The sequence below is a fragment of the Corvus hawaiiensis genome, chromosome 4, assembly GCF_020740725.1.
Source record: "Corvus hawaiiensis isolate bCorHaw1 chromosome 4, bCorHaw1.pri.cur, whole genome shotgun sequence".
In the NCBI taxonomy this organism is placed as follows: domain Eukaryota; kingdom Metazoa; phylum Chordata; class Aves; order Passeriformes; family Corvidae; genus Corvus; species Corvus hawaiiensis.
Window position 1 is genome coordinate 65,421,189 of NC_063216.1, and position 16,288 is coordinate 65,437,476.

Sequence of the window (16,288 nt, forward strand, 5' to 3'; positions counted from 1 at the left end):
ACTCAAGCTTAGGTATGACTTACCAAAAGCATTTAGTGGCAGTCCTCTAATGACTCTTGTGCCAATTGCTTGTAAGGCACAGAATAGGAAGAAACTGAAGAATAAGCATGGTCAGTGATACAGCATGTCAGATTACATTCTGGAACTTAAGTCTATATTACTACACTGAGATACATCTTAGAATGCTTTTTAGAGGCGGATAGATTTTTGGCAATCTTCTTCTCCTCAATGACAAGTATGTGACAATTTGTATATATCTGTATCTATCAGTTTGCACTTCCAGTTAAGTAAAATTACCTACACTTACAAAGTCATTTAGGAATTATATAATAAACTTAAAAATGAATTAAACAGTCATTAAGTGCAATTTGTAACAAATAATTTACCTGCATTTCAGTTAAGACTGAATGTCAGGCTGTCCTGAGACCAGACCTCTCCAAGTAGTACCACCAACAGTACTGCCTGTCTAAAGGCCAAACACACACCAAGGAGGGACAGAGAAGAGATCTGACTATAGAGGAAATTACCTGAGAAATTGAAAATCAGACTATAAAGTCCATTAACAGAAATTGCAGTGTTGAACAGGTTACGACTGATAGAAAAAATGATTACTATTTTTTTTAAAATAAGTCCAAGAATATTTTTGAAGATGCAAACATCAGTTCCACCTTACAGAAAGAAATATGGAGGCATAAAGCACCACAGTCACTTGATGATCCAAATGCCAGAAAGTGAAAAATCCAAGAATTACAGATTGGTCTTATGTTCATTAAGCAAAAGACTGCATCAGACGCTTGGGGTTTCATTGTGCAGGCCAGGGCTTTCAACAGTACAGCAGATATTTTCTTATTCATAGAATGGTTTGGGTTGGAGAAGACCTTAAATATTATCTAGTTCCAACTGCCCTGCCACAGGATGGGCAGGGACACCTTCCACTAGACCAACTTACTCTGACCCCCTTCCAGGGTGGATTCAAAATTTCTCTGGGCAATCTGTTCCAGTGCCTCAGCCCTCCCACTCCAGTATTTCAAGTGAGTGGCAAAGTAAAACAACCACATGCATGTATTAACTTATTAACTTATTTTAACATAAGACTGTAATTCAGGGTTGTGCTTGTGCCTTACACAAAAAACTTCATGTTATGGAAAGATGAGCTTGAGGCTTTGTGTCTGTAGCTCTTTGTATCAGCATGAAATCATTTTTTTTTCTTGCAATAGTGTTCTTGCTACAACTGCTTCTACAGCACACAAGCAAACAAAATGGGTTCCAGGTTGTAGAACAGGCAACCCCCTCTGGTACATGCACTGGCAAAGTTTGACTGTGACTTAGAAAACCGATGGCTACAGACCTTGTAACAAGACAAATTTCCAGAGTACAGAACACACACAGCAAGAGTGAAAGTGAAATGCAGCAGACCAGACACTTCTTGGCATATTATTGCTTCAGGGATGTTATGTATTTTAGTGGCTGATAATGCATGACAAATAGAAATCCAAACCAAAGAACGCTCAGAACAACTGTGAAAAGGAGACAGAGTAAAGCAAACACTTCTCAACCTATTACTGCTTTAGGGATACAAGTATTTTAGTCCTGATAATGCAGGACAAACAGAAATCCAAAGAAAGAGCCATACATTGCTTCTGGATGATTCAGCTGCATTGGGAACATATTTGTGTGAGACTGAGAAGCATGCACACAGGCATTTTTATGTTTGACTACAACTAGCTGAATCATTTGCTTCATGCAAGAAACAGAGCATTGCTGTAAGCAAAATACCATAGAAGATTAATATAAGCACTTACAAGTAAATACTCTATGTGTTATCTTCAAATATCAGTTTAAAAGTCTCACAAACTTCTCTAGAAAATCTGCCTAAAGCTATACTTTTCAGTTGTAGCTCAGTATGACATCCATATCTATCTTACAGACTTAATTTTATATGAACCTACAACTACCTGATGAACAGATTTGTATATCCTGTAAAGTACTGTAATAATTAGTAGTTTATCAAGATCATGAGGTAAAGAAATCAATTTTGCTGGGAGTGTGCCAAGTCGGGCCTCTTGAACTTCTTCCTCTTGCTCACTGCTACAGCACAGATGAAAACTAGTTACCCTGTGCAGGTGTTAAAACATACAAATCCGTATTATCTAAGTCAAGAAACACATCCCTACTTGATAAAAATTTAACAAAAAAGAAAGGACTGAGAGAAGAACTATATGTCCACACTTGATAAAAACATTTAAAGAAGCAGAAAGAATGGCCCCATACCCCAAAGCCATTCTTTGTTTTTTCTCTTGCGCTCCACAGCACAGCTGTGGAATCTGTTTCAAACACACTAATCCTGAAAATCTGTACACTTGGTTTACAGTATCGTCTTGCATAACCATCTTTAATCCCCTTTTTTCTCACCCCAAAAATACAATCAACCCCTAATTAAAACTTCCAGCAATATAATTTTATTTCATAACTCTATTCTTTCTGCGCATAGAGGCACATGTGGAATTCTCCAGATGTCTGCACTCCTTCCTACTTCCCAATGTGGCTGTCTAGAAGGCCAGGATCAGACATTGTTTCTCACCAAATGGGCCAGGAAAGACAAGTATGGCAGATGAATTACTGAAGTTCAAATAGTGCTACTTCAGCACTCGCACTTCCAGTTCCTCCTTCTATGCACCAGTGCAAGGACTGTGATTTCCCGATTTCCCTACATCCCAGTCTAAATTAAATTCCCTAGGGAAACTTGGGGGTAAGAAGCCATTGCAGCTAGAAAAACTGAAACACTGACTAGTTTGACTGCAGCAAAGTAGCTCATAAGAAGTCCCCATCACACAAGCACAGTTTCACTCCATGTATACCAGCCAGATCAGTCTCCAGGAAGAAAAGCAGAATGAATACCAAAGCTTTAGACAGCAGGCTAACAGGCAGCCCAGGCTTGTCCTCGTCCAACCAGCACACTGCCATAGAGATTTATGCCTCAGCAACCCATCTAAAACAGTCACACACACAAATCCATACTCAGTGATCAACCATAAGCAGAGGCTCAATTAAGTCAGCCAGAAACATGTTAAGATACTAGATCAGGAACACCAGAAAACATGCACACAGTGCCTTAGAAGTTTCACCACTACAGGGTGAATTACTGAGAATTAGCTTCTGAATAGATTAAACACAACTGTTCTAAACAGGTGGCTCAGATCTTGCTAAAGATCCAACTGGTATTACAGGACTGCTGGTCTTGAGCTATGAGGAAAAGCCTTCTCCACACTCCTGCATAACAAGCTCAGAGTACTGTTTCTTCCTGTGCAAGGAGACACTCCACATCTAAGAGGATAATGATTAATAGCCCAGATAGTACTTGGGTGTCAGGCAAAGCAATTAACTTTGAATCAGCGAGAGGCCTGCAGACTGATACAAGACAGCTTTTGAAGGAAGGGAAGGAGTAGGTGGGGACAGAGTAGGCAGAATCAAAGCCAAAACACAAACAGTATCTCTTCTTGTTCTAAAGTCTCCATCAGAGACACAACAGAAGGTAAAACAACAAAGCACGACCTAAAAAAATATGCCATGAAACTCCAGCTTTTTCAGAAGCACTCAGGCTGTTGAACATGATAATATTTTGTGTAGCTCAGCTAGTAAACCTGCAGACTGGGGTCAGGAGAAGCCCTAAGCCTGCAGGGCGCTAAGATGCACAGACAAAATCACATAGAGCACACAGGTGCAAACAACTATTGTGCCCTACCCAATGTTAGATTTTATGATAAATCATATCTTCTCATCCAAATTGTAAAAGATTTAGTAAAGTACATTCCCACTCACTAAAAAGGAAGTTAACATTATTTGTGTAATGTTCTACTCAATGTGTGCCCACATTTCTGCTATATCACCAATGATTTTTTCCAAGAACATGACAGTCAATCATTACAAGAGGAAGGATCTGTGCTTTATTTCTCCTCCTACCCAAGCACAACATACAGCACAAAACCAGACCCAAGTACTAGCTCAATATAGTCTCACGGTGATTGAATTTTTGGGCTAAAACATCATGAATGCCTACATATAACATTTAGCCTTTTCCACCTCTATCTTCAGGATCCTAAAATTGCCCAGGTGGCTTTGGATTTCATTCATACCAAGTTGTTCCAAGGTGAATTGGACTGGTGAGGTCAGCAGCACCTATGATTAATGCAGAAGCAGGAGTTCTACCAGGCAAAAGAGTTAGCTGAACTCCATAGCAAATAAAACCAGACTTACCTTTTCCCTCAGGCAGATTCCCCATTCCTGTGCTGACATAGCTACTACTGACCTCAACAGTCCAATAATCAAGGACCTGTGAACAAACAAAAAAGGTCACTTGTATGCAAACATCTGCTGAAGTGCATGCTTAAAGTACACACAGCTTTGGACTTAACCACTACTTCCTCCATACTCAGCACAGCCTGTTTCATACATTACCACGCTGCCTTCATCAGATGTTAGACTGTCCACACTCTCCATCAGAGCTCCAACCAACAATTCTAAAAAAATCAACTAACCAAATCAGAGAGCAAGTACTTAGTGGTGGGTCCCTATGATTTTTATCTCCTTAACATCATAAATAAAGCGTCCTAGGTAGGCAGCTACAAGCAGAACAGTAAGTTCAAAAGTTTTGAATAGGCAGAGCAGGTCCTCATACAACTAGGACAGCAAACAAAGCACACTGACCTGAACCTTAGGCACATAAAAAATGCCATAAGGAGGAGTATTTCTTTCCTACTATCATCTGTTGAACAAGTAGATTCCAAAGGAGTACTAGCTCTGACTTGAGTCCTCTGACTTTGGGATTCTGATATACCATCCTCCATCAGCTATACAAGAATTTAGGTTCCCAGCTCTCCCTGTTCCCAACTGCACTCCAGTTAGATGTTCAAACAGGAAGCAAAAATATTCCATCTCTATAACACCTCATGTAGGCTCTGTGCTTCTGCTATCTTTCTAGATTGCTGAAGTTGCTCCGGACTTCTTGTCATGGCTTTCATCATAATTTATTTAGTTATCTACCACTTTTCCTATAAAAATCTTGTAAGTGCTTTATTAAGTACATTTATTAGCTTCAATAAAGAGGTTTTGCTTCCAAATTTCTACAGGCACCCTTGAGATAGTAGCTTCTTTTTTTCCTTTCATAACTCCTGATAATTTTTACAATTGGAATGTTTACAATTTTTACAGCTGGAATGTGAAACCTATGCTACAACAGCATGAGAAAAAATTGCAACATGCTCAGAAGTTAGCTGTCTTCAGCATCAAGATCATCTGACTCTTTTTTAAAGAAATTATTGAATCCTGACTGCCTGTTCATTTCTGTGAGCTAAATCAACAACTCTATTTTCTCCAGGTTAAGTACTGCAAGTTCCTCCAAGACTAGAGCTGTAAAACCTAATGGGTCATACTGTTTGAATTTTCATAATATTAGTTAAAAACCCACAGAATCACTGATAACTACCAAGTATTGTAGTACCATTACAGGTACTACCGGGCTTTGAACAAGAATCAATGGTAATTTAAGGAAGGAAATCAGAGGGATGCAAACAGGAACTGCCAATTTCCACCAGCTGGTCTGGGTCTTGTTTTGGAGGCTAAACTGCACCACAAGGCATGAGAACAGGATAGCACTAGTGCTCCTTCTCCCTTCCTGCTCCTCTGGGTACAGCAGTTCTGCTCTGATACTGCACCAGGAAAAAGGAGGAGTACTTCTAGATCTGGTCATCTCTCACCCTTGGAAATGAGAGACATGCAAAAGCAAGATCTGATGAACTGCAGGAGACAGCTCAGAGAAGATAGTTTTCAAATGCTACCAATACCTAACTTTTCTTTTCTATTAGAAAAAATGCAATTGATGGCTTATGAATGATGGCACTACTCTGACAGCAACATATCAGTCCTAACAACATGAAGTTACTTAATGACACTAAGGTCACCATGTTTTTATAACTGTCAACTTAAAGGAAAGAAGACGGTCAGACAAGAACAACCAACCCAATGCAAAACTTCAACATCCACCCATTTATTAGGGATGTGGTGAGTTCAAGATGGATTAAAGTTCCAATTATTGGTGCCTTCAAGTAGGCCTAATTTCAAAGTTCTTATCTGGTGAACCAAGAGTAGAAGTACTAAAACTACAAAAACATACCTAGAGAACTATCCAGTGTTACCATGAAAGGGAGATTGGTCAAGTCTTTGTAGGGGTTTCCATGTTGTTCTAGCACGGAATATTTAGGAGAAAGAACAGGAGAGAATTTCTTATGAGCAAACAGAAATTAAAAACCTTCCATTGGCACATGCCAGCAATCAATTCAGTAGATGTTTCTCAGAGCAGAGCTCACCATAACACATTCCCTATTTACAAGACCACACACCCCACAGCATGGGCAAGACAACCTGTGTAACCCCAGGCAGGTTCTTTTGCTCTTTCCAACTAGAATACATTCCCCTGTATTTCCAGAGAAAGGCAGCAAAACACAAACACATACCTAATACTTTCAGCTGCTGGAAAACAATCTTTTTCCGAAGTGATTATGTGCATAGACACATTAAAACCACAATTACTGGTTTTGCTTCCCTTCCATGGGAAGCAATAGTGGAGAAAACCATGTACATGAGGCTCCTAAACAAATGAAAAGGGAAACAAAAGCGCTGCTACTTCTTGTTTCTGCAGGTTAGCCTGCAGAAACTCCCATTTCTGGGAACAGGCTTGAAAACTCTTGCCATAGGACTCCCACTTATGGTACAAGTTTCTAGAGCTATTTAATTTTGTCTAGACTGTGAAAATAAGGGTGATGGCAAGGTGACTCTAATTTTAGATACACATTTTTGTTTACATAGCAGGTTCCCCACCAGTTCTGGCATCTCCTGGTTTTGTGTCTATCATCTGGAGATTGACAACCACTTCACTCCTGCCTCAGAGACAACTGAGCATGCAGCTGTATGTGCTTGGCTGGCTGTCCATTAGATTAGAGAGCTCCTCAATGCTACCAATTGAGATGAGACCTGTGGAACTCAGACCTTCCCAAATACTCAGTGTTGAAAAGTTCTAGAATTGAGGCCTGAAGCAATTGCCTCCCTGAAGACTGTTCAGCCTTGCAGTGTCTGTCAGCCCATCTGCTAAAAGCATCAGGTATCACTGGGGTTCTCCACACTGCCTGGAAAATTGTTTTGCCTTGAAATTGTCTTGTCACTCAGGAGTAGGAAAAAATATGCTTGTTGCTGTAAAACACTCATAAAGGATGAGCCTCAAGGTCAGCACCAGGTGGTCCTGGAAAACATCAGCTCTAATGAGAGCCAAGAAGTCTTTCAGATTAGCCACAGAGTACAAACCTCCTCCAGAGGTATCTCCTCCATTGCTGAATTACACTGGAAAAATCAAGGAGGGGGGTGGAAAAAAAGTTCAGGCAGAGAAGTTGCGTTGACAGCTCCTGAATATACACACCTAAAAATCCATCTCCAGAGGAAGGGGGGAAAGATCCCGGAGTGACAACTACAGTACAAGCCCAAGGTAAACGCAAACAGTTGCATTTATCAATAAACATACACCTCTTTTTTTTTTTTTTTTTTTAATTTACACAACTACTTCAGTGTCTGAGCTCACTAGCAGATAGCCACACAAAATGATGGCAGAACTCCAAGGAAAGTCAAGCCAGGTGCAATCCCTAGGGCACATATGGGGACTTCAAACAAGAATCTGCTGTTTGAAGGGGAAGAACACAAAAGGAAGTCTGTACCCAGTTGCAGAAGAGGTAGACACCCTTGCTATTTAGCCAAATAAGAGACCAAACCTAGGAGGGACTGGGAACACATTGGCCAACCCCATGGCTGAAAGCGTGCTGTGGCCCATCCACAGCCAGCTAGGTGTGTGGGGGGCTCTGGGGTCACAGTGTGGCATTTTATCCATGTCAGCAGCACATCTGGAAGAGACTTGTGAAGAAAGAAGGGACAGACTGTCTGAGCTAAGAAACCTAAGTTCAGTGAATGGGTATATAAACAGCCAAAATAAGAAACCACCTATGAAAAAATCCCCTTCAGAACATGCATTTGCTTTGAATAAATCCTTTATGAAACCAGTCTAAATCTGACAACAAATCAGAGGAAGATCAGAAACTGAAAGAACAGAAATGTGTGATTTTAAACCTTCATTTCTACAATTATCATGCACAAAATGTATTTTAGAAGAGTTTGCACTCAAGTTGCATCAAAAGACTTACAGAGAGTTTAGCTGAAGTAATTAGATGACAACACACTCATCCAGAGCCGTGTTACACAAGATCTCTGCAACAGAATTAACAACTGCTTCTCTTGATACTTGTTCACAGGCATAATCATTGCAAATAAAAAGCCCAAAGGTAAAACTCTGCTCTCCTGATTTTCATCAGTCACTGGTTTCAGGCTTCCAGCAGCTCAATGCAGACTCAGGCTCCTCACAAACTTCACACCAGAAACACTGATTGTACCAGTCAGTTGTGAAAACCCACCAGTGAAGACCCATAAAATAATTTTGCAAACAAAGCTATCCATCAGGCCCGTTATACCTCTGTGGTGCCAGCATGTAGCACAGCCACAGTTGTTCACTTTGAGCCCAACCACCTTGAGTAGAAAACATCAATTTTCAGGACTTCTGCACTTAGGAACACACTGCAAGCTTCCTTCAAGTTGCCTTTTTATCAGGAGTAAGAAGACCATAATTTCAGTTTTATGTCACCTATGAAATTGATGCTTTTTATTTTTTTCCAAAATAAACAAAGATACTTAAAATCTGACAGGAATTGTGTTTTGATAAAACAGTTTGACCAAGTACAGGGAAAATTATTTTAGAAAAATTCCCATGCTTTGAAGATAGAAAAAAAATTTCAAGTTTTATGAACTATGAGAATTAATTTCTTTTTAAAGTTAAATAAAAACAATAACAAGAAGGCCAAAACACCTCCCTTGTGACTTTAAAGAGTTTCCAGAAGAATCAAAAATCCAAAAATTCTCTTAGATAGAATTCTGTGTACCTAATACTTTATTCTGAAATGGTCACTAAATATAAGGTAACAACATTCATGTGCAAATTGCCAATTTTTGTATTGTACCATCAGACAAAACAAAAAGGGAGGCAGTGCTTGTTGATGTGACAGTGAACTGAGCATAGCACTGTGTATGCTGTCCAAGGCACACTAAATTAGTGGACTCCAAAATATACAGCTTTTCATCTTAAAGTAATCCTGGTACCCTGAAAGATTTCGGCTCCAGTCAGAAGCTAATGTATCCTTGCAGAAGCTTTTGCACAAGAACAGATTAAGCTCTTAAAATACAGAGACCCAATCCTGAGCACACACAGTAATGTCAGTAGCTTCAGATCCTGGAAGCTTGGGTGACCATCTCTGGGCAGTGACAGCGTAAGAGTCAATTGCAACAACCCAGAAATTTGTCTCTCCATCCCCCTCCATCCCTACTGCCAGCTTATATGAACAAACCACTGTCTCCAGAGGAAAAAATAACCTATGAACCTCTGGACTGAAAATTACAAGCATCTGTCAGAAGCAGCACAGCATATTTGGGGGTTGAAGGTGACTCCAGAACGTACGGAGGTGTAAACTCCTTTAAAAAAACCTGCTGGACATTCAGTTATAAAACCAGACTTTAGCTTTAGAGCTTCCCATATCGGGTTGTCGAGGGAGGATGAGAAGATTAATCTGGTTTTCCAAGACAAAAATACACATCACCTGAAAAAGCTCAATCATATTCAGAAAAAAAATATGAATATATATATATATATAAAACCCAGCACACACATCCTCATATTTCATAGGCAACATGTCATACCAGTTATTTTCTAGTATTTACACAGCATATCTGGTATTCCAGATGATAAGGTGGACCTTTATTTAACTACTTCAGAGTAGTAACACAGAGTTTGTACTACATGATGCAAGTCCTTTGGATAAATTTAGTTACTTTTGTCATTTGGTATTGAACCTCACTGTCAGTAAAAGCCAACCCCACCAGGGGAGCCATGACCATATGCCAGCGCTTTTCACTCCTGCCTAATTCTGTGTACAATCTTGTTTCCTCTGCTCAGAAAATGACCTACATATGTAGTCAAAAGATGCTACCAGGAGCACTACATATGTCAGATTCAAATATAGCCTTAAAAAAAAAAAATACTACAGACATTTTGAGCACAAAGCAAGCACTGAGCAGTAGGCTTACTGTGAAGATACATCATGTACGAAAGACTGGGATCAAGGAGAAAATAAGGCACCTAACCAGGCAGCTTTGCACTGCAGACTCAGTAACGTGCATATACTGTAGTCCTAAGTAACTCTGCTCTCATGAGAGCTTGGCTAGTGTGTACATTAAGTAATGCCTAAGCCCCACATTCAGCAAGAAAACAAAACCCTGAAAAGCTGATCATGAATTGAGCACCATTTATTCTGCATGCCAAACAAGACAGGAGTATCTAATAATCCAGCTAATGACTGTACATCAAGACAGAGATCAACTTTGGAGGAGCAAGCTTAATGCTGTCACTTCCTGAACTCTGCTCAAACTGCTTTCCTTCCACAGCTGGTATGTGTTCTTGAAAAAGTAATCTGAACAGCTTACTACCTTAAGCACCATGCAAACACCCACCTACATCAGCTGTAAACATTAAAACATTCAGTACCCTCAGATGACAGAAGGATAAACTACTCCCATTGTAGACAGGTGAGCTGTTGGCAAATCATGGCCAATGGGTTCAGGCAAATTGGGACATTGGACTGATTACAGCCTAAGAAAGAAGTGATTTTGCAAACATGGCTGTTTATTACCATCCTTTCTAGTCTCTACTATGTTTGTCCCAGTGATTACTCTTCTCACTCTCCACCTTCCTTCACAAGGCAGCAGGTTTTCAGTAGAAATAACTCTCATCTCCAGTCACGCCTTGTTCTTGCTTTTAGTGTTTCAGTTCTGGCCTGACCTCAGGCTTTGGGACAGACCAAAGATGAGCCAAGTGAAGGGACCCAGATTTCCTGTCAAGCACACAAACTACAGCAGCCAACACAATACAATAGGCTGAGGCCTTCACCATTATCAGATGCCATAGATCCAAACATGGTTTGTACCAATGACTTTTTGTCCTGGCTAAGCTCATGCAAAGTGTTACCAAGCACACGCAATCCAATTTCCCAAACGTTTGGATTTTGCCTGCATTTGCTGTAATGGGTATCTGTCCAAGTGTTGCATTCCTGAGATCTGGCTCAGACAAATTCCTAAAGAGTCTGGGATACCAGAACTGCTTGGAAATGGGCAGGTGGGAGGGAATAATGGCCATAACCTTGTTCTTAAGCCATTTAGCCTGGAACTGTCATGAACTATGTATTTAGAAATTCAGATCTGAAAAGATCTAAGGATGATCTAAGCTCATGCTGAACATGTCTTCCCTTTTTATGCATTCCCTGTATTTCATATGTACACCGAGGGGAGGACAGAGGGAAAGGGAATGTAACTGTTTCCACCATAAAAATCTATTCAACATTTACAATAAAAAAGGGTTTAGGCTTGTCCTTGAGAGAAAGACTTTATTTCCAAAAACATCTCTTTCTGTAATGGCTGTATAAAAAAGGAGAGTTTTTCCATTGCAAAGCAGCTTTAAGGCAAATGGTAAAAAATGGACAAGACAGACAAATGAGAGATGTTCCTCATTTTAGCATCTATCCTGTGGTTTTCATCCTTGAAAGTTCAACTGTATTCCTTTATAAATCACAGTCACAAGAAAAATAGCCATTTTCTCACACAGACAAAATTAACATTGATCCACCCTGCACCAGCAAGGGCAGAAGGAACATCACCACATCTGCTTTTACAGCACCACAGTACTGCTCATAACACAGTAATTCATTTAGTAAATGCAAGCAAACACATATATCCGGAGTAGATCTCTTGATGGGCAATTTGCAGAGAGCTACAGGAAAGAAACCTAAGAAATGTACAAAACTACACACAGTTAAGAAGTTTTTACTGGTTTTCAGGTAGGAGAGCATTCCTAACACTACACCCCTGCACCCTCACATTTTAGCAGTTCGTAATATCATTGAAATGTCACATTAGTGAACAGACTTCTTATACCAACATTAGGAAGTTCTGGCTCACTTTGGGCAGTAAAGTGATAATCAGAAGTCTCCAAGAGATGAAAGGGAAGAAAAAAGTTCCACCAATTTCTAATGCCTTGATGAAATTATCCAGGCTCCCTCTGGTGGGAGATTTAATGTAGAGACTGTTCCAGTTTGCTATATGAGAACAGCTTTGAACCACAACAGTTTTTTTCTTTTGTAAAATAAACTGTGTTAGGATTGGACTCTGCAATTCCTGGAGTCTCATCACGCTTCAGTCACAGTAATCTGAGGTAAAGTTTTGTTTCTGGCCCTAAGCTACATCACATAAAGAAGAGCAATTCGTGATTAAAAAAAAAAAAAAAATAAAACATCACATTTTTAAAATATAAATTAGTGTCTTTGTGCTCCAAAATCCTCAGAACATGTCTCACTTCAGCTCTCCAGAGTCCCAGCAGAACCACCACCTCTGCCCCTGATGTGGACAGAGGCCAAAGAGAGATCACTCTCCCCAGGGCACACAAGAGATCTAGGGCTCCTAGTTTTCTTTTCTGTGGTTTATGTACTGATTATATTAAGTCCCAAGTGTCGTATCTCTCTGACAACTCGAATATCATTTATTTGCACCACTTTAAGACAATTCCAGCATGCCTATGTATCTCTCTACAAAACACACACACAGAGGAGTCAAGCAAGCCATCCATCCATTTCATTTCTCTACACCCCCTAAAGTTGTCATTGTAACCAGCTACGGTCAAGGAACATGACAAGCTTTACAAACACAAAAAGACATCACATTTGGTATTTTTAGTATCTCCCACTAAATATATGTACCACATATTGCTATTAAAATTCCTGTTATGCATGCGATCTCATAGTCAAATTCAGTTTTGCCTCCTGAACTTCATGACCAATGTTATCAACATTTTGCAGTCTGAAGTCTTGATTAAACAAAAAACATGCAGAGAGGTAGTATTAAAAAAAAAAAAAAAATTAGAAGAACCATCCAGCTTGGGGTAGGAAAACCGCAACCTGAAGATGTTGCTGTACGGGAAGACCAGCATGAGCGCCTACATGGATGGAGTCAATTTTATTTCTGACAGCTTTTATTATGACTCACTAATTTTTCTTCCTTAATAAGGCCACGATTTGCATCAGAGAAAGTGTGTCTACAACAAGCCTGAGGACTCAGAAAATTATCCAATGGCTAAGAAACATAACTTTGCTACACAGAGGAAAACAAGTTTAGTTCTCAATTTGTCCTTGTGCTTTCAAATAGAAAAGGTTGCAAGATTATACCTACTATAGCCCAAGGATTCTGATTAACCTCATACAGCCCATCTTAGATGATGAGTATAATTCAATTACTGCCAGACAGGATGGCAGCTGAAGCTGAAGAGCAACCGAAATTTGGGGGACATTTAGGATATAGTCGGCATAGAAACCAGTCTCATAGGTTAGAGGAAACAGTCCTCATCACCACAAGTTCTTTGGGACAACTATAAAGTTTTACGAGAATCCACTGCTTGTAACCCATATAGGAAGGCAAACAAAGAGCAACAATTCACATTCAGGATGTCATTAATGAAATTCAAAGCCTTCAAGGCAAGCCTTAACTTATTCAGACCAGGGAAATTACTACCTACCTCATTTTGTCCCAGAGGCATTTCTCTTGTGCCCAAGTAAAGCTATGCGGGGAACCAGTAGAGAAGTATTTACAGCTCAGAAAGACGTGCGTGATCTCCTCGCCCCTGACTTCCCAGAACCCCCTCAAATGCAAAGCCTGCGGTGTGCGCTGTTGACACTGACAGACCACCCTAAAGATAAAACTGCAGAAAGGATGCGAGACCGTTCTCCTCGTACGGAAACCAGACAACTCTCCCAGCAACGGGGCAGGACTACACCAGCTCTAAGTAAAATCGAAGAGGGCAAGCATACACACAGTTCCCTTGCACACCGCGCTGCGATGGCCGTGGGACCCCGCCCCGAACCTCGCTCAGCCAAGCGTTCCCCTCGCCAGCTCCCCAGCCTTGCACACCCCGGGGCCAGTTCGCCTTCTGCCTCACCGCAAGGGGCTGCGGGCGCGCAGGGACGGCCGACTCCCGGCTCGGTTAAAACTGCCCCGGGGGAGCGCTGACCGCGCCGGGCAAGAGCCGGGTCCCCGCAGAGGAGGGAGCCCGGCGGGGCGGCGCGGCACTCACCAATGCCCAGCCCCACCACCACGCGTCCCGCCAGCAGCGTCTCCTTGTCGCGGGCGGCGGCCAGCACGCCGGACCCCGCCGTGAAGAGGCCGCTGGCCAGCAGGATGCAGGGCCGCCGGCCACACAGACCGTTCAGGACGCCGCCGGCCAGGGCGGACAGGGCGGCGGCGCCCACCGTGCTGGAGACGAGAAGCTCCTGCCAGAGCGCGTCCAGGTTGAGTTCCCTCTTGAGGAGGAGCAGCGCCCCCGACACCACACCGGTGTCGTAGCCGAAGAGGAAGCCCCCCAGAGCGGAGAAGACCGACACCACGTAGACGAAGCCGGGGGTCTCGTCCTGCTGGAACTGACGCCGCGCCGCCCGCTCCAGCTCTCCGCCCGACGCCGCGCTGTTGAGGCTGGAACAGGACTCGGCGGCGATGAGGCTCCGCTCGCCCGCCGCCGCGCCCGAGCCGGCGGACCCGTCCGCCTGTCGCCGCCGCTTCTCGCCCATCAGGTTGCTCAGGCTCCGCAGCGTGTACTCCACATTATCGCTGGCCTTGCGGGACATGGGACGGCCGCGGCAGCTCCCGCCCCGAACGGGGGAGGGCAGGGGGCTGAGGCGGGCGGCTGCCGGGCTACTCAGACTAGGGCGGCGGGGCTGCCGCTGCTGCCGACGCTACCCGTCCTCGGCGCGCCCGCCCGCCCCTCTCGGGCCGCGCTCAGCTGGATCGCATCATCCCCCCGCCGCCGGGTGGACTTGAGGGGAAGTTGCCGCCGCTCCCAGCGCCCGGGCGGAGCTGGAGGCGGAGGCGGGCGGGGACAGCGGCGAGCGCGGCCCGGCGGGCGCAGGGGGCGGGCCCCGCGCCGTGCGCGGTACGGGGCAGGCGCGGTCCGGAGCGCCTGCGCACCGAGTGTCGCCGCTGCGCTCCCTCGCAGGCGGTACGGGCGGGCGGTGAGACTGGTGGCGTGTGTTCGGACCAGGAAGGAAGTCAGGATGGAAGCCAGGAAGGAAGCCCTGGGCGGGTGGGCGCCACGCAAGCCCGGGGACCGGTCCCCGAGCGCGGGGAACTGCTCCTGCTGGCAGCCCCTGCCTGCACGAGATGGAAGGGGCCGCTGGCCGGGGCTGCCCGCCCGTCCCACTGCCCAGGTGCCTGGCGCACGTAAGGATCGTGATTGACTTAATAACTGGATTGTTTCAACGGAGGCAGCGTTCAGCGTCTGCGTTTGTCATTTTCTGAAGTGCTGGGTGACACTGGGTTTGCTGCTGAGCACGGAAGTAGCTGGTTTTCGCTGCTGGAGTCTCCCAGCTCTCTTGGTTCAAACTCAGTTGAGGGAACCATTTCAGATCATTAGTGTCGATTGATTGTCCTGACCTCCCCTGCTTTCCCTCTTTCCAGAGTGTTGAACAGGAAAAGCCCTGAGGCTGCACAGCTCCACAAAGCCCTTTGGCGCTGTGCCTTTGCAGTCGCTGGCTGTCACTGCAGCGGTTCTGAGCGAGCCTGCCTGCCCCCGGCCTTGCCAGCTGCGCGGGGAGCTGTAGCAAGCGCTGCGCTGCTACCGCGGAGCGTGGCAAGAGCACTGGAACAGGCTGCCCAGGGACGACTCGCTCTCTGCGGACGCTGAAAACCCACCTGGACGTGTTCCCGTGTAACCTGCTCTAGGTAACCCTGTCTTGGCAGGGGGGTTGAATGATCTCCAGAGGTCACTTCCAACCCTAACGGTTCTGTGATTCTGTTACCAAAAAAAGGGGACATTTCCAGCAGTTGTTCAGAGAGGGACAGGTTTCTTACCACGTAGGAGCAGAGTTTGGAGCTTGTTCTCGTGTTTATGCTTGAAGTAGAACATCGCGTTTTGCTAATTCCACCTTTAAACAGTCTTTTTGGGGATTTTTCACCGGGATGCAGAGCCTGGCGAATCCTGTCAGCAGGAAGAGGTGCCCGGCTCCATGGGGACCCAGGCAACCTTTGCCTCTGGTGCACATGGAAGGGCCTTCCAGGTGCA

At 43.8% G+C, this 16,288-nt stretch overlaps 1 protein-coding gene across 1 annotated transcript in view; it reads right to left on the minus strand.

Moving 5' to 3' along the window:
* SLC2A13 (solute carrier family 2 member 13) overlaps positions 1–15,098 on the minus strand; it is a 149,064-nt gene extending 133,966 nt beyond the window's left edge. The window contains exon 1 of the mRNA XM_048300626.1: positions 14,309–15,098. Coding sequence (XP_048156583.1) covers positions 14,309–14,855 — 547 coding nt within the window. The 5' untranslated portion in view covers positions 14,856–15,098. The remainder of the gene's footprint in view (positions 1–14,308) is intronic.
* Positions 15,099–16,288: the final 1,190 nt, after the last annotated feature.